The sequence below is a fragment of the Thermobia domestica genome, chromosome 11 (assembly GCF_964235325.1).
Source record: "Thermobia domestica chromosome 11, izTheDome1.hap1.1, whole genome shotgun sequence".
Taxonomy (NCBI): domain Eukaryota; kingdom Metazoa; phylum Arthropoda; class Insecta; order Zygentoma; family Lepismatidae; genus Thermobia; species Thermobia domestica.
Window position 1 is genome coordinate 198,784,137 of NC_137464.1, and position 21,080 is coordinate 198,805,216.

Sequence of the window (21,080 nt, forward strand, 5' to 3'; positions counted from 1 at the left end):
CCTGCATATTAGGTACAGCAATATTGGAAGGCGTTGGAATATGTTGGTGAATACCAACACACTTCAATGTCTAGCCAATACTGCTGCACACACTACTGAAAGAAAATGCTAACACAGCTTGTGTTATAAGAAACTAGAGCATGGCAAGGTTCCTGAGCTAAGCTTCATTGGAGAAGACTAAGCACATAGGAAACAAAGAAAGAAAGAAAAAAATGGCATTTTAGGATAGGAAAAACAAATTTAAAAAATAATAGTGAGGATTAGTGACTAGTCCCTCAGAAAAAAAAGTTAATGATACATTTAGCATATTGCTAATATATAACAATTTAGCCCTTGGCCTGTATTTTTAATAATTCAATCACTGAAAAATATAGAAAATAAACAGCAAGATTAAAATATAGGGCAAATATATACACATTTTTAAAATATAGGAAAAAAATAGGAAAATAGGACAGCTGGGAGCCCTGGTGACTATTTGAGAGCTTTCCGAAGAACTAAACATCTCGTATAGCCCGTGAAAAGCATTTTAACCGCCGATTAAATGGGCAAATGGCTTCCTTCATCACGAAAACGCGCTGTGCCACATCTTGCTTTTGGGCCGGAAAAAGTGTTCCTATCTGTCCACATTCGCTGTGCTGTCCAGATTTGGTACCATGCAACTTCTGGCTCTTTCCAAAAATTAAAACTGTGATTACAAGAAAATGTTTTGACACCATTCCTGACATTGAGAGAGCCACGACAGAGGAGCTGGAAGTCCTCCCAAAAGATGATTCCGGAAATGCTTCCAACCATGGATTCAACGTTCGGATAAGTGCACTGCTAGTCAATGACAATATTTTGAAGATCAAATCAAATTCCATGTAAGCTTACTAGTTTGTTTCTAATAATATGATTCACTGTGCTTTTTGATACCAACTCATATGTTACTCGATCCTTAGGCTTGCATCGGAATGCTAAGGTTTGAATATATTGAAAAGTGATAGATATGGGTGTGGATACGACACTGATAAAAGGAACTGAATTATTACTTCTTCTATTTTCTGAACATATTTAAAAACTGGTAGTTCGTAAGAGTTTAGACATTATATTTTCAAATACTAAATACTCAGAGGAATAAACATTACTCTTCATCTAGTTATAACTTCATTATACATTTATACATCTTAAAAAAATAATTTAAAAAATGTAAAATACAAGAGTGTACACTGCATTTTCACTTAGAACTGTTATAAATATATTTAATCATTTATCGTTAAAATTATTTTGTATGTACAAACCTATAAAGTAAGGCACAATTCAACTATTTCATATATAAATATAGAGATGATTAACACATATACTTGGTTTGACAGTAAATGTCTAACACTTTACATAAATCTACATTAACTTTGGCAAATTCTTCAGTAATAAAAATTAAGTGATGTGAGATGTGTCTCTACTTAACTTTCAATATGTTGATCACAAGTCTATCCAAATAGAGAGAAACAAACTGTTTTTAAAAGTTTTATAGTGGGAAATACGAAACACATGTCATAATACAGATTGTACATGGAAGTTACATGAAAGTAAGGCTTATAAGCGCTAAAAACTACAAAAAAGTTGACATGCTTACACAAAATGCAATATTTGTTTTACGAAATATTTACAAGATCTAATATAAATTCCGTGTCTTCACACAGCAGACATTTTTTAAATGTATTTCTTTACTCCAAGTTCTGCAAATGACTGATGTAACCTGGAAATGCTCGAAAGTGCCTTTATCCTGCCTCCGATTTTTCATGGAATTTCAGACGAAAAAATAGGCAAGAGTAACAGCCGCATAATACAAGAGCTCATATCCACATAAAAACGCCATCTTTTTAACATTTCAGTTAGTTATAATTAATAAATACAATAACTGTCATCTATGATGCCATCGTGGTGTATTGATGGTCTTTGTGGAGACTGACTCCCTTTCTCTCTCAACCAAAAATAGTTATATAACAAATATATTCTGAAATAATGCAGTTTTTACCTAGTTCATGGTTTGTAAACACATTCTATTACTTAATGACGTGGTATTTATCATGCATGAAAATTGAAAATTGTATGAACTATAAAACTATCACTTGAGATATTCGCTACATTTTTTGTCCATGATACTTCTTAAATACAATTTGTTACATTTATTTATTAAATCAAATACATACCTTTTTCTTAATAAAATCCTGTGCCTGGTTGTGAACTACATATCTTTCTGATAAAATTTAAGCCTACAACAATCTTGAAGAATATACTTTAACAAAATCTGAATTATTTTCTCTTTAGTGATTCTTTTAATCCGTACGACCTGCTTTATATGTAGAACAGGCGATTATGCAAATCAATTATATTGCAGAAAAAATCCAATTAAATACAAAACAATTATCTAAGTGTAAACCAATTAATTGATATCACATAAGTATATCACACTATTTTAGAGCAAACCTCTCAGTCTTGGTAAAGAACAATTCAAGATGATATACTGTTCTCGTCATACATATACAACTACAACAACGTGTACAGAAATTCTTTACTGTGTTTCTTTTGTGCAATGAATAGTCTATATCTTTTCCGATATAACAAGCTCATCCAATCCCATTCGTCCTCCGTGTCTCCATACTCGATACCTTGCAAGATCTTTACGTGTAACCATCCCGACAACCTAGAAAAAATGCATCATACAGTTCGATCCCAATATAAAAAAACCTATAAAAATAATTATTTCTATATAGAATTTTGTAATGAAAACTCTACAATGAAAATGTGACCTTGCTTTCAATTCGCATTTATATATATATATATACTTCTGTAGAGTCTACGATTTATTGGAGGGTCGTAACTGAAAACTATCTGAGCAGAAAGTTTACAAGGAGAACATTGCGTTGGCGGAACAGCTTGCAAAGGAAAACAAGCGTTACGCTGAAAGAAATCACCACAATCATGACTATTAGCTTTGGTTTAGCTCAACACATTGTGCATAATGTTCTGCATTTCAATAAGGTGTCTACAAGATGGATCCCACGTCAGTTGACTGTTGAATTGAAAGCTCGTCGCGTCGACGTCCGTGAAGAATTTTTGCGTCTTTTCAACGCCGAGAGTGATGTATTTCTGGACAGAATTGTTACAGGCGATGATACCTGGGTTCAATATCATCAATCAGAAATCAAAAAAGTGAGCAAGGAATGGCGGCACAGCTTTTCGCTCCCCCCCCCCCCCAAAAAAAAAAAATTCGCATTCAACCATCAGTAGGAAAGGTCATGCTTACTTACTCTCTTCTGAGATGAAAAGGGAGTAATTTGGAACAGTACATGGAAAAAGGAGTGACAGTAAGCAGTGCCTAGTATTCAAACCTATTGAAACATCAACTTCTCCTTGTGATCAAGCGTAAACGACAAGGACTTCTGTCCTCACGTGTCCTCCTACTGCATGACAACGTCCGACTGCATACTACCCGTTTGACCGTTGAGATTATCGAATTTGTAAACGACAAGGACTTCTGTCCTCACGTGTCCTCCTACTGCATGACAACGTCCGACTGCATACTACCCGTTTGACCGTTGAGATTATCGAATTTGAGTGTCTCATTCATCCACCTTATTCACCAATCTTGGTCCCAGTGAATTTCATGTGATTGGACCACTCAAAGAAACGATGGGAGGCAAGCATTTCAACAGTGATGAAGAGGTGAAAAATGCAGTGCACAAGTAACTACAATCTCGAACAAAGAATTATTCCAATGTGGTATTCATGCACTTCCGAAGCGGTGCAATACTTGCATTCAACGTCAAGGGGACCACGTTGAAAAATAAGTAGTAGTATTTCTTTTTCATTGTTACATTCTAAAATGTATTGCACTTTTAAGGTTTCCATTTGATCTTCCCTCGTATTTCTTCATAAACTTACACTTCGTGAGCCCAATGAATCTTTAATTTCGATTAACCCAGTGATTCGCATCACTTTCAAGCTAAGAATACTCTCGACCGTCTACAGAAACAACATAGCGTATCGAATACAAACTGTGTATGTTGGTCAACTTCGATTCCATTGGAAAGTGGCCAACTTACAGGAAATAAATTATTTTTAAAACAAAAACTATTATAGATTGTAACACGCACTTCTATTAGTTATAATATATGATAAACTTTTATTTTTGCAATCTAAACAGCATGTTAAATCAGTACCTCTTAAGTTCGTCATTTCCATGTTAATTTCAACATGCTAATTAGGTACCAAATGCTGGTTGTTTTGTCTTTTTTCTCCACCATGAAGATCGATGAGATTAGACAAAATGTTTAGGAAATACTAAAAAATGTTTTTTGACCAGCAAGCAACAAAGAAAAAGATTTGTTCTTTTATATCGTGTACCTTCCTTTTTAACATTGCCAAATGTGCTGACTGTCATTTGTTCTAAGCTACTCAAACGGTAAAGAAATTCGGAAACATGACGAAAACAAACAAAAATCTTAATCCATCTCGACTAAATCACAAAATGGTTTTGCAGTATAGAATACGAGTGATCTACTGATAAAACTCACCATAAATAATCATAACAGCAATAAAAAGTATTCCCGCCTGCTGTACTTTGGAAAAGTTGCTTTCAGTTGAAAAGTTTTCCCTTTCGGTGTACGACCCGAAACGCCACTAGTAAAATATGTTTTGAAAGGGTTTCTACGAAAGAAAGATTATGTAGGTGTCCAACATACTGAGATGAATTTCACATTAGCAGCATAAGAGCAAGTTGCTTCAATGCGCTGGAGTTTCAAGACAGACAGGTGGCCAACTTATTTGTCTTATTGAAAAAGAAGTTTCTACAGGAAAGAGGCCAATACAAGCAGGTATCTAACTCAGAGAGGTGGCCAAGTTAACAGGTTTTACTTTATTTAAAAAAAAAAGAAGAAAAAAACACCTAGAATACATATAGAGGCTCATCAATTTAATGGGAACACCTGAAAGTGCAGTTTACCAGATTAATATGGCTCTGGACCATCTTCCGCCCTCAGAACAGATTAGATGCGATGTGGAATTGAGTTATAGAGGTCGTAAATGGCAGCAAGTGGAATATTACACCATTCCGCATACAGTGCATCATTCAATTCCATGAGAAGATGGAGCCGGAAATTGCGCACATTCCAAAATGCACCACAGATACTCAATTATGGTCAGGTCCGGGGACTGGGCAGACCAGGAGAGGTGTTCATCATCCCGATGCTCCTCAAAGCGTGCCGTAACAACTTGGAAGTGGGTGAATGGACACAATATCATCCTGGAATATGGTGTTACTGCCCGAAAAAATCTAGATCATAGGATGTGCATGGTCGCCTAAATGGTGACATAATCAAGGGAAGTGACGTGACCGGTAAGCGTCAACACAGGACACTGAAAACCACGATATTGTGACCCGCAACATCACAGAACCACTATGTTTCTTAGCTGGATGGAGACACTGTGGATCATATGCTTCTTTGGGCATCCACCACACACGAACACGGCCCGTAGTTTCGAATAAGGTGAACGATGGCTCGTCTGATCATATTACACATTTCCAGTTATCAGCGGTCCATGCTGCATGTTTGCGGTACCATTGGTGTCGTACTAAAGCGTTATGATTCCCTAGTGCTTTCACCTCAGCAAACTGATCCTGTATGTCATGTCATGTAACACGGGGCGGACTATGATTGTCAATACAGGCTGCTTGAGTTTCTCCGTTCCTTGGACCGTAATCGCACGACGGTTTTCAGTGACAATCCGTTTTAATGCTCGGCGGGATCTTTCACAATGTTTCCTTTCGACATTGTTTTTCTTCACGATGTGGTTTTGCAGTGAGTATTGTAGGTCGCCTTACCTTGAACAATATCCCTCGGGACATATTTAACAGTCATGCTACTTCCATTACGCTCACATTACATAGCCAAGCGCCAACAATTTGTCCTCTTTGGAAATCACACAAGTCACCCATTTTACAATCACACTTTGCTCAATTCACTGCATTGCCTTCTTACTGCTCTTCGCGTAGTATGAAGTCCGGTGTTGCAGTCGCCGCCTGATCGTTGAAACCCAGTCATCTGATATGTTTCCAACTTCAGATGTTTCCATTAAATTTCCTTCCGTGGATTACTACAGCATAATTCATTAATACAGGGTGTTTCAAAATGAGTATCGGCGTTTTAAAGCTTTGTAGTATTTATTACAATCAACTTACAATTATAAATAATACATCAAATGAAAAAGCAACTCAAGCAGTTTTGTAAACATGTATGCGCATACATGGTTTCTTTTGTCTGCCGTTAGAAAGCGCTAGTAGCAAAGATGGCGACTAGAGAGCAGAAAACTTTTTGTGTTATTACATTTTGCCAAGACTGAGTTTGTAGTTACAGTGCAACGTGCTCTCCGTATTAAGTTCAATTGCAACCCACCAAGTGATAACATCCATAGATGGTATAATCAGTTTGAAAACACAAACTGTCTGCGCAAGGGATGATCAAGGAAGAGTACGGGACGACCAAGAATGATGACTGAAGAACGTGTTGAACAAGTAAGAGTCTTTGACGCGTAGCCCCAAGAAATCAATTCAGAAGGCGTGTCATAAATTAGCAATTCTAATGAAGTCTGTGGAGAATTTTAATGAGATTGAGAAATTTAAGAGAGGATTGCAGCAGTTGTTGCAACAATTACTGCAAACACATTGATCAAGGTTTGGGAAGAACTCGCCTATCGATTTGAAGTGTGTCGTGTGACGAATGGTGTTCACATTGAACACTTGTAGCAAACACTGCTTGAAAATTTTTAAGTTTTACGTCCCATGGTTATGCCGGCTAGCCTAAAGGAGACGGTGATGATGAGAAATAAATGAAATGGTGGAATGAAGAAAGTGGGAGGAAACGGGAGAACCCTGAGAAAACCCACGCACACGGTGTTTATCCACCACAAAGCTCCTTGGCGCGAGGAATTGAACCTAGGACAACATGCACCAGAGATGAACGCTCTACCACTGAGCCACCGCGGCCTCCAAAAACTTTTTAGTTGCCCTTTCATTTGATGTATTATTTACAATTGTACGTGACATGGAAATACTAGAAAGCCCCGACATTCAGTTTGAAACACCCTGTATAATGGCTCCATCCTAAATATACAGGGTGTTTCAAAGCAACACCGATAACGTTGGGAGGTCATTCATGACACCACGATAAGACGAAAAGTATAGATCAAGCTGGGTGCACAAATGCTTCCTTTCGGAGTTACAGGCTGCCGGGAACACGAAAAAATTAAGTTTAAAGGCCCATAGCTCCAATACTATGGAACCTATCGTAGTCGGAACATCACTTCACTGAGGAACTAGTATGAGCCCTATGCAAATATCCATGTTTCCGAATCCTGTGGTACTTCCGGAACAATATTTATAGAGGTGGTTGATGAGTACTTGAAATTATATGGCCGTAGCCAAACAGCCTCTACAAAAATTGTTGCGTGAGTATCTTAGGATTCCGAAACATGTATTTTTGGATAGCACATATATTAATTCCCAAGTGAAGTTTTGACCAGACTACGGTAGGTTCTATAGTTTTGGAACTATGGACCTTTAAACTTTATTTTCTTCATGTTTTCAACAACCTGTAATTCCGAAAGGAGGCATTTGTGCACCCAGGTTGATCTATACTTTTCCGTCTTATCTTGGTGTCAGGAATCACCTCCCAAACGCTGTCGGTGTTGTTTTGAAACCCCCTGTGTGTGTATACTATAACTTCTAAGAACGCAATACGCCTGGCTAATGGAGAAACGCTAGTGATTATACAATTCTGCCACTGAACTGAAATAAAATCTTGAAATTCAGCATTCATGATTGTGCCATAGGTTAAAAAAAGGGAATACTTTTTGATTCAGGTGAGGATTGTTGGAGGTTATAATGTTCCTACGTTGAGTTTCCTGACTTAAAAACGGCATATTTGTAAAATTTAAATTTTCAGAACTACTCTGATGAATTCTTACTTGTAATTAGTGGTTTTGCTAAAAATTTAGTTTCAGGAAATCAATACATACTCTTCTTGGTCGCTTTAAATTTGCGCATATACCTATACTGTGTAAATTTGAAGTAAGTATACAGTACATTGGACTATAAAGTTACTAGGTTGGTATACTCCTGTATACCCCCGATTATATCTCTGCCTTCAAAGTTAAGCGCACTTCTCCACAATGTAAAAGCCCATCTAGAGAACTTCCCTACCAAGTGGGAGTCTACCAGTATATCCAGTGTTGGTGATGGGCGTTTTAAGGTAAGTTCATATCCTCCTTTTGGATCCAGAAGGTGTCCTGACAGCGCATTGTACTGAATACCACAGTATGACCACAACTCGGTGGGAACCCCCTTGAAACCAAGGAGAGGCTAGAATTTCAGTCCTACCTACTGAGATATTGAGACTAGGGTTAAGGTACCACCTGTACTACCGGAACCTCTCCTCTCCCTGAAGCTCTACATATTTGGCCCAGCGTAGTATTATCTTATAACCCCAATTTATTTAAATTAAATAATAGAGCTCTCTCGTGATTATATGATTAGCGTGGGAGACCCTGGTTTGATTCCCACCGGGAGCTCATGTTATTCAGATCCCATGTTAAACTGAAGTTCACGTTTCATATAGCATCGATGTTGAGAACACTAAACTAGAAACCAACTTAACATAAAAATAATCCGTTACATCCCACAAAGACGGAGCAGTGAGGTAGTAATGCAAAATTGGGGGAACAGAGGTGGGTGAAGAAGTGTCTACAACATTTGTTCTTTGTGGTAGATTGACAGTTGCATCTTTAAAGACTTTTCAACCGACCTGTCCATCCGTAGATGTATAGTGACTACCTGCTACGCATATAAAATCCTCTCCAAAAAAGGGCAATAGGGCACCAGAGGGTCAAGGCAATCTCAACTCCCTCTTTTGGTGCCGAAGCACCCCACGGTACCGAGTCTCGCATTATGATCACATTTCGGCAGAGTACAACCCATTTCTGGGAAGCCCTGTTTGTTTCAATTTTAACTGCTGAGGTACCTCACACATTCCTAGACCCAATGACACGTGTTCGTCGCCCAGTGGGACATGAAACAAATCTCTTCTCCCCAGCAAGGCCCCGAGATAGTGACAACTGACCATTCTCAGGTTTATACCTGTATTCCTTTGTTTTTTTTCTTATTGTATGTTACTGTATCCTTAAAGGCAGTGATGACTACATGGCAGCCTGCGAATATTATTCATCTGCCCTTGAAAATGTATGGTTTGTTCCATTTTTATTTCTAACTTCACGTGTAACAAGAGAAATGTAGATGGCAATCATAATGTATCATAATCGAGACTGTTTTTTTAACTGTGAAAATACTTTCCTTAACCTTTTGAATACCAAGCCCATTCTGCAAGATAAAGTTGTTGGTAAAGAGTAGATTTCAAGAAAAACTCGGACTTCATAGAGTTATTTTCGAATGTTCCTAATTCGGGCTCTAATTGACCTGAACATGTGGAACAAGAAGCAGAATACACAGAATAGAAGAAAGAATGGTTCTTAATTTGTTCTGGCCCACAGTGCGTAACTAACTGGCCAATTGTTAATCGTGTGTATTCCTAAGCCTGACATATTTCAAAAATGTATAATGAATAGGGACATAAATGTAAGATGATACATACACATATAGTTTATCTTTTAGAAAATATACTATTAAAATGTCATTTTTAATATTTAGGACTATTGATTTTAAAATTTCCTTATATTTTTCTTTGTATTTTGCCTCTTTTTAATTATTATTTATTCGGTAATAACTATGGATGTATGACGTTATGGTTAATTACATAACCCATCTAAAACTCACCTCATTTCTGTCATTTAGTACTACAAGATGTCTTAGTCCCAAACCTCTAAACAAACGAAACATTCGTGGTAAAGATGCCGCCTAAAACAAAACAAAAAAGGAATTTTAATAGTTAAATATAAGTAGAGAAGTGTGCACAATAATGTCTTATTAACTCTTTATTCAAATTTGTAGTGAGTTTTTCAATATATTCACTCAACTAATCATAACCTGGTGAACTACTTTAAAATACAAACTTGAATGTAATTAATTCGCACAACATTTTTGAATAATATAACTAAAGAGAAGGTAAGAATAAAAATTTTTCATATTTTTACTTTAAAATATCATATCTTGTACTTACATGTTGTACTGTGTAAGGTGATGGATTCATGAATGGCCTCAAATCAATAGTAAAAGATCGCTCTTGTGCAGATATGTGAACTTGCTGAAAATAATAATAATAATAATAATAATAATAAAATAGCATATTATTACTATACTAAATCAACGATGTTCTTTTGATTACGAACAATATATATTTTATAATCTGTGATAAATATAAGACTCTTACCACCCATTATAACCAAATTATCCTCTCGCCTTGGCCACTTTTCAACCTCAACGACTGTTCATTCAGCCTGATGGATACTTTACTCTCGTCTATTTCCGGACTTGGCAGTTCTTTGCAGAGTCATGGGCCTGTCAGAATCATTCTCTATTGAATAAATTGAGCTTTAGCGGACGGCGAGTCTCCGGTTCCTGGGATGATAAAGTTTGATTCCTGGAAGATACACTTATAGGTAGTCACCAAATATCAACGAGATTTGGAGACGTCGAGAAGCTAACAAGCCTAGTGGATATTGTCAAGGTAACTTCCTGGAGTTCCTATCTTTCCCTAACTTCCAATCTGTTGCTCTTTCTCAAAGAATATAGTCTACCATTTTCGTTTCATGTATACAAGTAATCCTGCTGCTCACACCTCGGAAATTCCAAGAGAGTACGCTGTCCCGATCCTAGTACACTATCTTGTGATCCTAATCCCCGAACTTCAAAACTGACGGCGTTTGGTTTCAGTTGGAGATTCTATATTGTCCTGTCCGAGAGAGCTCTGTATTTTTTTTCTACTCTCAGCGTACTCTTTAATATGTACAGGTTTTCCAGTATCGTATCCACGACCGAATCAACCCCTTTCTGGACTCCCGGCGGGAAAAGGAAAAGTGAAGGTCTCCATCAGGTATCATAATGTTCAACAGTAAAATAATATATTCACTGATGCGAACTACAGCAGTTGTTCAGTTAGTAAATATAGGATATTACTACTACTGTTACTAACAGTTAGTAAGGTTAATATATAAAATATTAAATTTATATTTAAACTTCGTCATTAAATAGACGGGAAGACGAAATAGTACGCAAAGAAGAGGAACGTTAATTATCAACTAACACTTAAAATGAAGTTTTTAGCATAAAATAATTTCCTTCTATAATCAACCTCAAATTCACCAAACATTATTCCATTTTAAGATGTCGACTCGGAAAAGGGGCAGCCTGAACTACCGAAAATCCACCAATTTGATTCAAAAATAGATATTAGGAAAATAAACCAAATATTTTTGTACAGTAAGGGACACTTCTGGATGGTACACCCATATGGAAATTTACGGCAAAAGTGTACCATTCAGAAGTGTCCCTTACTTCACATATTTCTTCTAACAGCAGAAAATATTTATTTACTAAAAATTACCTGAATAGTTGGATAACGAGGATAGGCGTCTCTGAATAACGATGTATTAATCCTCTTGTAGCTCCCCAGCTCATATGATTCATTAAATACTTTATTCTGAAGTAATACTATCAACTGAGATCGCAGTATAAGTCCACGGAACATCCCAAATGATTTTCCATCACCACTCTGTAAAAAATAAAATGTATGGAAATTGTGCTTTTATCGATTTTGTAACAGTATATACGACACTCGAATGGCAAGATAAGCGGAAAATATGGCCCATCAGTTATATCTGAATATGTTATCAATACAGAATTAGACACAGTAGCGGTCTGCAATGTCGTAAGTAACTAGCTAAAGTATATTACTCCGTCTACATTTTCTGTTGTTCCTAATTTAATAATGTTCCTAATTTAATAATGAATTAATTGTTTTGAAAACAGTATTCGATATTTTCTACAGAATTGTGTTCTCAATTTCTTAAAATTGCTCAAAAAAGCGGGTATGTACTGTTGCTGGAGCCGCAGAATGGAAGTAAAACTAGGTACGTAGAAACGTCAGTTAATTTACGCTTTCAAAGAATGATATGGCACTCAGGACCGGCCCTAGGTCATTTGCCGCCTGCCTTTCTCCAGAAAGAACAAATATTAAAAGCCATGATTTTAGGTATGCTACTCCATCATGAACAACGAAGAGAAAGGAAAGTACACTCGCACTCAAAAAGGCCTAAACAACACAAATACAATCTCGCTGCCTGTTTTTCTCTTTAAATAATCTATTATATTAGTGAAAGATAAAGCAAACACACTTGCAGAGGGAAGATGGTAATCTTTTTTTAGAGAATTCAATATCGAGCTTCAATCTCAATATATCAGTTTGCAATTTCACTGCAACTAGCGCTTTTATCTTTATTTTTTGATTTTCCTTCTATATATGTCAGATATATATTAAACTTGTTTCCACCTTCAATGACAAGGAACTTATTTGTGACAAAGACAAGACTAGTTTTCATATCAAAACTGTGATAACTAAATGGAACAGGTGTTCGTTACTGTTCGACAAGTGAGTTTTTGTATTTGACAACAATTAAGCAATGAATGTTGGGATTTGTTTGACCATTTGCTTTAGCACTGTTCATGTAACTTTAAACTAATGTAACCTAAACATGATTTCTGAATGTAGTGCTCAAATACAAGATCAGATTAGTAAATTTAACTACCATCATCATGAAGTCTGTTTTCAACAAGAAATGTTTACTTTAAATAATATAGTTACGACAGATTTTGCCGCCCGTGCAAATGCGCGTGTTGCACTATGGTAGAGGAAGTACTAGGAACCTATGCACGATATTCACCTTACATATAAGTCCAGTTGAATAAAATTCCTTCTAGTTGAGCCTAGTCCGCTAGGACCTTTTTCAAGGACTTTACTTGGATCTTCTTTTCAATATCAACATCATAAAGAAGCCATATTTCTTCTTTTACTTGTAAACCATTTGCCTCAGGTCCAAATAATGTCAACTTATATAACATTGCGCCTACTGGTACGGTATCTAAATAAATGAATATCAATCATGAAAATTTCCAACCGAATGCTCTGTCACGTCACAGTTCGCTACTTGCCTTCTCAGTAAGAGGAGAATGAGTTGGCAGGTAACCTAATGTTGACGATAAAAAATGGTAACAGGAAAACAAGAATACCGATTGCATAGTCCAGTAATGGTCAACTACTGCTCGCAGGCCAAATGTGGCTCCTCAAAGGCACCATCCGACCCAAGACATGATTCCTAATCTTGACGAATGAGACTGAAGTTATTGCGAAAGAGTTACATTAAAAAAGCATTTAGCTTTACTTCAGTTTTAAGTGAAATACAAATATACTACAGTCATAATTATAGATACATAATAAGGTACAAACCTCCTTTGTTACTGGTGGATCTACAACTGGAAAGCCATTATGAGTTTCTGCCTTCAGCACATCAACGATCCGTCCTACCTCTTCAACAGTCTTGAAAGTAACAACTGGATGACTCATGACATTAGTGGCGTAAATGTTATTCGATAAAGGTGGAGCATTCCAAGGCAAAATTGGAACACCAGCTAACTGTATATGCGTATCGTATATACCCTACAAAGAAAAAAAACAATTGAATAATATGGGAAATATCAAACAAAATACCAAATTATCATTTAAAATTACTCATTTGTCCTCCAACCCCCCCCCCAAAAAAAAAGAAAGAAAAATAAAGAAAATAAAAATCCTATTTCAAAATCCTTCTGTTCTCTTCATCGGGACATTCTGAGGCTATGAATAGTAGCAACTGACTTTCTCATTACATGTTTGACAAATAAAATATTAACTATTCTTGGAAGAATAACGAGTATTATATAATGTAAGTCATTATTTTTGTAATCATTCCATGTGTATTCACAATTAAATTTGTAAAAGATATACCCTGTTAGCAAGGGTAGTTTTCGCTGATCCTTGAAAATATCTGTACTTATTTATTTATTTTATTCCTTGTGTTGGACAAACACTAACTAAGGGGGAAAATACTTATATAATAAATATAAATAATATGAAGAACATTTACACTGAAAAAATAGTTTGGTCTTGTGAATAGTAACTCCATGTTTTAAGACCACCTAAGGGAAATTATTCATACTGATTAGTTACTTGCATTTGAGTTTATCGTTCTTTTCAGCAGCTAGAGCTACAGCTTAACGTGAGATCCGAACGAAATAAGCTCCAGCTGGGAATCAAACCCAGGTTTCCCACGCCAAAGGAGCATACGCTATCTACACAATCAAGAAGGAACTCTATTCATACAGATTATTTTTATTTTTATTTATTTTTGTGCTAATTGCGAGGATAGTAATTTATGAAATTTTGTTATTTATATTTTGAATGATACCGGTACGGTTTGTTAACTCAGTATCCCAATCTTTGCCTAAATAACCCTTATGTTCAACTGTTGATTTTTAGGTCTTAGTACATTTCTCTCAGAGAATGATGTAGTTCGATGTAACAACTGAACCTTTCGTACGCCATATTTTGTGGTTTTTACATGTTTTAACAATCCTAACATGGTTGCACTACCTTCCTTGAAGTTTCTAATATACTACTTGATTTTGATATCAATGTTCTGTTTAGTCATGCTTGGAAGACTTGTTACATTCTCTATTTTACTCCGTACATTCCAGACAACGAACTGTTGTTTACAAAACAATCCTTGTACGACGTACGCGCTGTCCCTCTGTTGCTAAGCGGTTTCCTTCTTCTTCTTCTTCTTCTTCTTCTTCTTCTTCTTATTATTATTATTATTATTATTATTATTATTATTATTATATTATTATTATTATTATTATTATTATTATTATTATTATTATTATTATTATTATTATTATTATTATTATTATTATTATTATTATTATTATTATTGGAAATTAATTTCGAATCACTTTTAGTCATCTTTGTGCTTTGAAAGTCTTCTGAGCTACATAGTGCAATATTTTTAATGTTTTGACTAGAACCATTATCTTGTTATAAACTAAGTCGGTTTCCTTTTATAAACTACGTCAGTTTCCTTAGTTAGGTCATCTAGAATGGAACCCAATACGAGGGTTACACTGAAAGTTTCAGAATTTTAACAATGGGAATTTGCAATGTTAAAAATTCATATATTTTTATGAAGTATGATATATGTTTAACAGGCAAGTAGCTTCTCAACTACAATGATTGCTTTTTTGTTTTACAAGAGCAGTTTGAATTAAAGAAGTCGGTGGAAAAAATGAATTTGACCAGTAAAACATTTTCACGCAACAATTTATTATTACTTTTCGATAGGGTTCAACGCAACAACAATGTGGCAGTCGAATGAGTGCCACGTTTAGTGATGAAGACCCACCTAAAATAACCACTTATCGTTTGTTTTAGGAATTTAGCTTTGGCTGCGACAGCCTTAGTAACAAAGTTCGTGAAGATCGTCCAGCGACAGTCATACTGAAAGCGAGCATTGACACAATGCATGAGCTAACTGATTGTGATCGACATGTGTGACACCCCGTGAAATTCAGGCACATTTAGATATTGACATGAGTCAAATACAAACAATTATTTATTGTTATTTATCTGTGAACAAGCTTATGTTCTCGATGGATCCTCCACAATTTCAAGACTATGCTGAAACGGTTCAAAGCAGGAGCGTCAAATCTTGTGTACATCATCACAGGTGATGAAACTAGGATCTATTCATATGAATCCGAAACTAAACGACAATCTGCTGTATGAGTGTTCCAAGATGAGTCAAAACCAATAAAAGTTATTCGTTTACGAAGTGTTGCAAAGCAAATGGTTGTTTTATTCTTTGGAAAATCTGAACATATCTCTATTATTGCATTGGAGAATCGCAGAACAGTTAATACTGAGTGGTATATTACTATTTAGTAGTCATTACACTTAGATCTCATAACCCCAAACGTCGCAACATTTTACATCATAACAATGCAAAGTCTCACACAGCAACTCAAACATTGAAGTTTCTGAACAGAAAATGTTGAACTCATATCTCACGCTACTTATTCATCCGACCCCAAACGGTTTTTCCTTCTTTCCAACCACCAAAAAAGTAAAATGCACGGACAATGATATATATATATGAATTCTATCATCTTTATGTCAACTTCCTGAAACTTTCAGTGCAACTCCCATACACACACAGGCTTTAAGAAACATATTTACCCAAATATTGGCTTCAATTAAGTTTGAATAAGCGGATTTTTTGTGAACCTTATTTTAAGGTTTTCTCATAATGCACTTGTTTAGTGGATATGATTCTGTTTTCACTAGTTTTGGTAAGTAATTATACATACATCTATAAAATTAAACGTGAAACTCCTGCCAACAATACCGGACCATGTCTGTTAAATCTCCACATGTCTATCAGGTGCAATATTATCCAGCATCTTGTTGGTATAAACATACTATGCGCTTAAAATAATGGAAGAATTCAGATCCAAATTTTATCTATCGAACAAAATCTAAATTTAATTTTGGATTTTATATTATATATATATATATATATAATGACTCCCATACCTTCCTGTTTATATTGTTGTTAATATGTATAAACTTTTAGTTTACGTTATATTATGTAATGCATTCTACGTGCTACCAAAGTCCCAGCATAGGATGTTCATTAAAACTAAATGAACATTCCATCATGGGGACTTTTCGCGGCACTCATAATACATTACATAATATACTGAAAACTAAAGTTATATACAAATCTATCAATAATATAAAAGAGAAGGTACGGAGGTCATTTTATATATATATAAAACAGTTATATAAACTATTTTATATAAAAACACAATTAAATTTGGATTTTGGTACTTCGATAAAAAATAAAATAAATAGTTCTGAATGATTTGGTTACGTATTTTTGAAGTTTAACAAGCATTACAGTATGTTGTGACATAGCAACGAGAACCTTCGACAATTCAGTAACCAACACACAAATGGGGGTTTAACAAATGCAGGCTGGAACAGTCAGCAGAACATTTTTTTATTTTAGTTCCTCCATAAAACCACTCCATGGTATTTTTTCCACATTTTTAATCTACTTTTGTTTGTAATACACCAGAGAAGGGATCCATGAAGGAACGACATTTGCATTGTGGTTAACGAAACACATAATGACGAATGAGCCATTCCATGTCAAATCAACACACTGTTTCGGATCGACCCTTATAGATTACACATTACAGTCATATTTTATGTTCTGACCGCTATAATCAGTGTGTGGAACAAGCGTAAAGTTAATTTGTGAACCGGTTTCGAAATTACAGGCCCCAAAATTTCTCAGAATTCACCTAAATTTGCGTGAGTGAAATTTGCTTGATTCGCATTTGCAATTGACCTAAATAACTTAGGATATTGGTTAAAGTGTAATTTTGAATGACAAATGTAAAATCCATTCCAGTAAAGTTTGGCGTTCCTCAGTCAGAAAGCTGCAGCTGTTGGAGTGAAGAAATGTATTATTATTATGGATGATGCAGACTTGCTTGGGTAGCCAACCTCTTGATTGTGCCACCAACACGCATTACGAGGCCCCTTCACATGAGTTCGTACAACAAACTGCCATTTATCCTTTATGGCAGAATTAGCTTTGTGTAAACATAAGTTTAGAAAGTTTGTTTTGTTCTTGCACTTAGTATTAGAACCATCATAATATCAGAATATATTTCTCGATCTAAACACGTTTCTCAAGAACACAATCAATTTCTACTGGAAGCAGTATACAGTAGTAATGTTGTATTCGAGACACTGCAAAACTACAACGTAACTGGCATGCTCTGTTTTTGTTTTCCTTTTATAGTACACTACAAACAGTGACACCAACTTTAATTTCTTGGGGAGCAGGACCGAAAAGCGTAATTTTATATTATTTAACTACGCTTTTCGGGCCCCCGCTAGTGTCGTTACGGCTATAAATGGACGAACAGGGCTTGCTTACTAGTACAGTGATAGCTTTGCACACGAAAAGTTAATTTCATCCATTTTTGACAAGAACCTAAATTAATGCAATTTTCAACTCCACGTTTGGAAAAGGAAATTCTTGTAACAAATGGTTCCATGCTTGAGTACAAAATAAAACTACGGGAATACATTCATAACAGACTGATTCGAAATATGGATTATTGAGAGAATCAAATTCAGAATTTAGAATTTTTCGATTTTTTTTTTTAATCTACTAGCAGCGTTCACCCCGCTTCGCTGCGGTCACCCCGGAACGCAATAAACTTTGTTACTTAGATAATTTTTACTTTTTCGCTTTCAAGTGATATGATAAAAACCATAGAAGATTGCAGTAAATGTTAACATTATATCGCCTGTCATTTATGTTAACCCGCCCCGCTTCGCTGCGGTCACCCCCGAACGCAATAAACTTTGTTACTTAGATAATTTTTACTTTTTCGCTTTCAAGTGATATGATAAAAACCATTATAACGCCTGTCATTTATGTTAACCCGCCGAGTGACACGGTCATGCGGGTTGCATATACATACGTTTATTTTTATACCTATGATGAACTAACAAAGGATTTGTACGTAATGGACACCTGAATGGTCAATTATCTCAAGACACTGGTAATTGAAAATTAAAGTGATATGATAAAAACCATCTAGGGTCCAAATCCTAATAACCCCCCAAAAATAAAAGAAATTGGTTCAGCCGTATTAGCGTGATGAGCGGACAAAGGATTTGTACGTTCTCTTTTATATATATAGATAGTGTTATATATATTATCCCAGGGTTTCCACCAACCTTCAAAAGTCAGGGAAATCCACCTTAAACACAAAAAAATCTAGAAAAGTAGGAATTTCAAGAAAAGATGAAAAAAACTGGAAAAGTCAGATAATTTTAAGTATGAATTTTTACTTAAAAGTTTGCCTTTTCTGGGTATTTGGTAGGGGATACTTTATAAAATAAATTAGTTTGTTTTGCAAAAGTTCTCTACCTACACACAGATTATGTACATGTACATGCTTTGTAGACGAGGAACCCCCTGGTGGAGAAAAATATAGTTTCTTTTTTACATTATATATAGATCATGATATATAACCTATATATTTAGTGTTATATATATATATATATATATATATATATATATAATGATCTGGAAAACCTGTAAAGGTAAGGAAATTCGTGCTCGCGAAATAAGTTGGAACCCTGTACCTGAAAGCTCTTTTTAGAAGCTTTAAAATGACATCTTAAGCAAGGTCATGGATCCTTTACGTCAGCTGCAAATGCCAATCGAACAAATGTCACTCACGTAATTTTTGGTAAATTTTGAGAACTTTGGAGGCCTACAATCTCGAAACCAGTTTATATATCAATCTGAGATATCAAGGTTTGTCATTTTTCAATGGTAATAAGAACTGTACCAAATTTCATCAAAATCTGGCAACGTAAGGTGATGTTGAAAATTAATATGAAATAGCTCGAATGTTTTTCATATAGTTGTAGTAAATTCAAAGATATGAATAACAATGAAATTTAGAAATACCTCATTGAAGAAATCTCCGACCCATTTGGCTATCATTAATGTTATCATCAAAGGAAGACCAAATGTAATATTTCCTGTTGCTTCGATCAGAATAACAGTAAGACTTATAGTCATTCGAACAACACCACCGAGCTGAGCTGCTGCACCCACCAACGCATATTTTCCAGGATCAACCCATTTCTAGAAAAAATAACATAATGCATAATGTATTATTAAAAGTATACAATTGAGATGATTGTTTTACTAACTATACGATCAGTCGTATTCTTAGCTACAATGAGACATCATTAGTAGTACTTCTGTTAAAAGTGTTAATATATATGTAATATACTGTATGTATACATGTATCAATGGTATGGTAGCGGACGACGCAATAGTCGTGAAGATGTGTAGTATATTGGTATTGAAATTAATTTACACAGATACACAAAGAGTGAAAAACCGCATGACTTGACCGGGACGCGAACACAGGATCTTCGGCGTATTGTGTTGATGTGTTAACCACTATGCTACCCAGTCCGCTTCCAAGAACAGCCATACACTCTTTCACTCTTGAAGTCGGTGTTCTTTTGCTTAACCCTTCCAGGAAATACCCTCATAATATTGATTGCAGAACACACTACTTATAAACGTTGTGATTTCCAATATACTCAACACATGGCAATTCGGTACCAGACAACTTGTCATTCAGACACTCACAAATGTCCTTGTACCTAATTTGTATACTAAAATGCTTTGATTGGCATTTTTGACAACTGAAAGTAGCATTCACAATTGTGAGGATATCTGCTGAAAGTGTTAAACCACATGATTGTACCACAACTTCCTGTTATCCTTGGACAATCCATTGTTCATATTCGGAACACTTCTGGCGGTTGTATTATCATTATATTAACAAACGGAGAAAACCGACTTTTAACACACCAACTCTTTGTGTATTATTGAATTCGCAAATATAAAGGAGTTGATGTGTTAAAAATCGCTTCTCTCCATTCGTTAATATAATAATTTACACAGGTTACTTAATGTTGTCTGATTTAATTACAATATATCCTAGCTATTGTTCGATACTGATTATTCTCTTCCTGATAATGAGATACATATAGGTTATGTAATACTTATGTTAAAGTTTAAATAGAAATATACTGAATATATAATCCCCTTAATACCTACAGATCTCGATATTTAAGATTAAAACGGCGCTCCAGACACTTCGTCAAGTATCTGTTTTATGCGTATGAAACTTTTGAAGTACGAAATATTAAAAAATGTAGTACAGATTGGTTTCCTTTTTGTTAAATCTGCAATATATAAAACCATTTTACTTGTTAGCTTTGTTGGTTGGCTGAAATGGAGTTTAATATCCCTTTCAGCAGCGAGGCTACATGAGACGTGGGGCTACAGCTTAACGTGGGATTCAAACTACACGAATTCTC

General features: G+C 35.4%; 1 protein-coding gene across 1 annotated transcript in view; it reads right to left on the minus strand.

Annotated features, from left to right (window-relative positions):
* Window positions 1–260: 260 nt before the first annotated feature.
* Window positions 261–21,080, minus strand: part of ClC-b (chloride channel protein 7) — a 79,502-nt gene continuing 58,682 nt past the window's right edge. Inside the window, exons 12-17 of the mRNA XM_081731502.1 lie at window positions 19,645–19,824; window positions 13,491–13,700; window positions 11,592–11,759; window positions 10,209–10,292; window positions 9,866–9,946; window positions 261–2,683 (exon numbers count right to left, since the gene is read on the minus strand). Coding sequence (XP_081587628.1) covers window positions 2,582–2,683; window positions 9,866–9,946; window positions 10,209–10,292; window positions 11,592–11,759; window positions 13,491–13,700; window positions 19,645–19,824 — 825 coding nt within the window. The 3' untranslated portion in view covers window positions 261–2,581. The remainder of the gene's footprint in view (window positions 2,684–9,865; window positions 9,947–10,208; window positions 10,293–11,591; window positions 11,760–13,490; window positions 13,701–19,644; window positions 19,825–21,080) is intronic.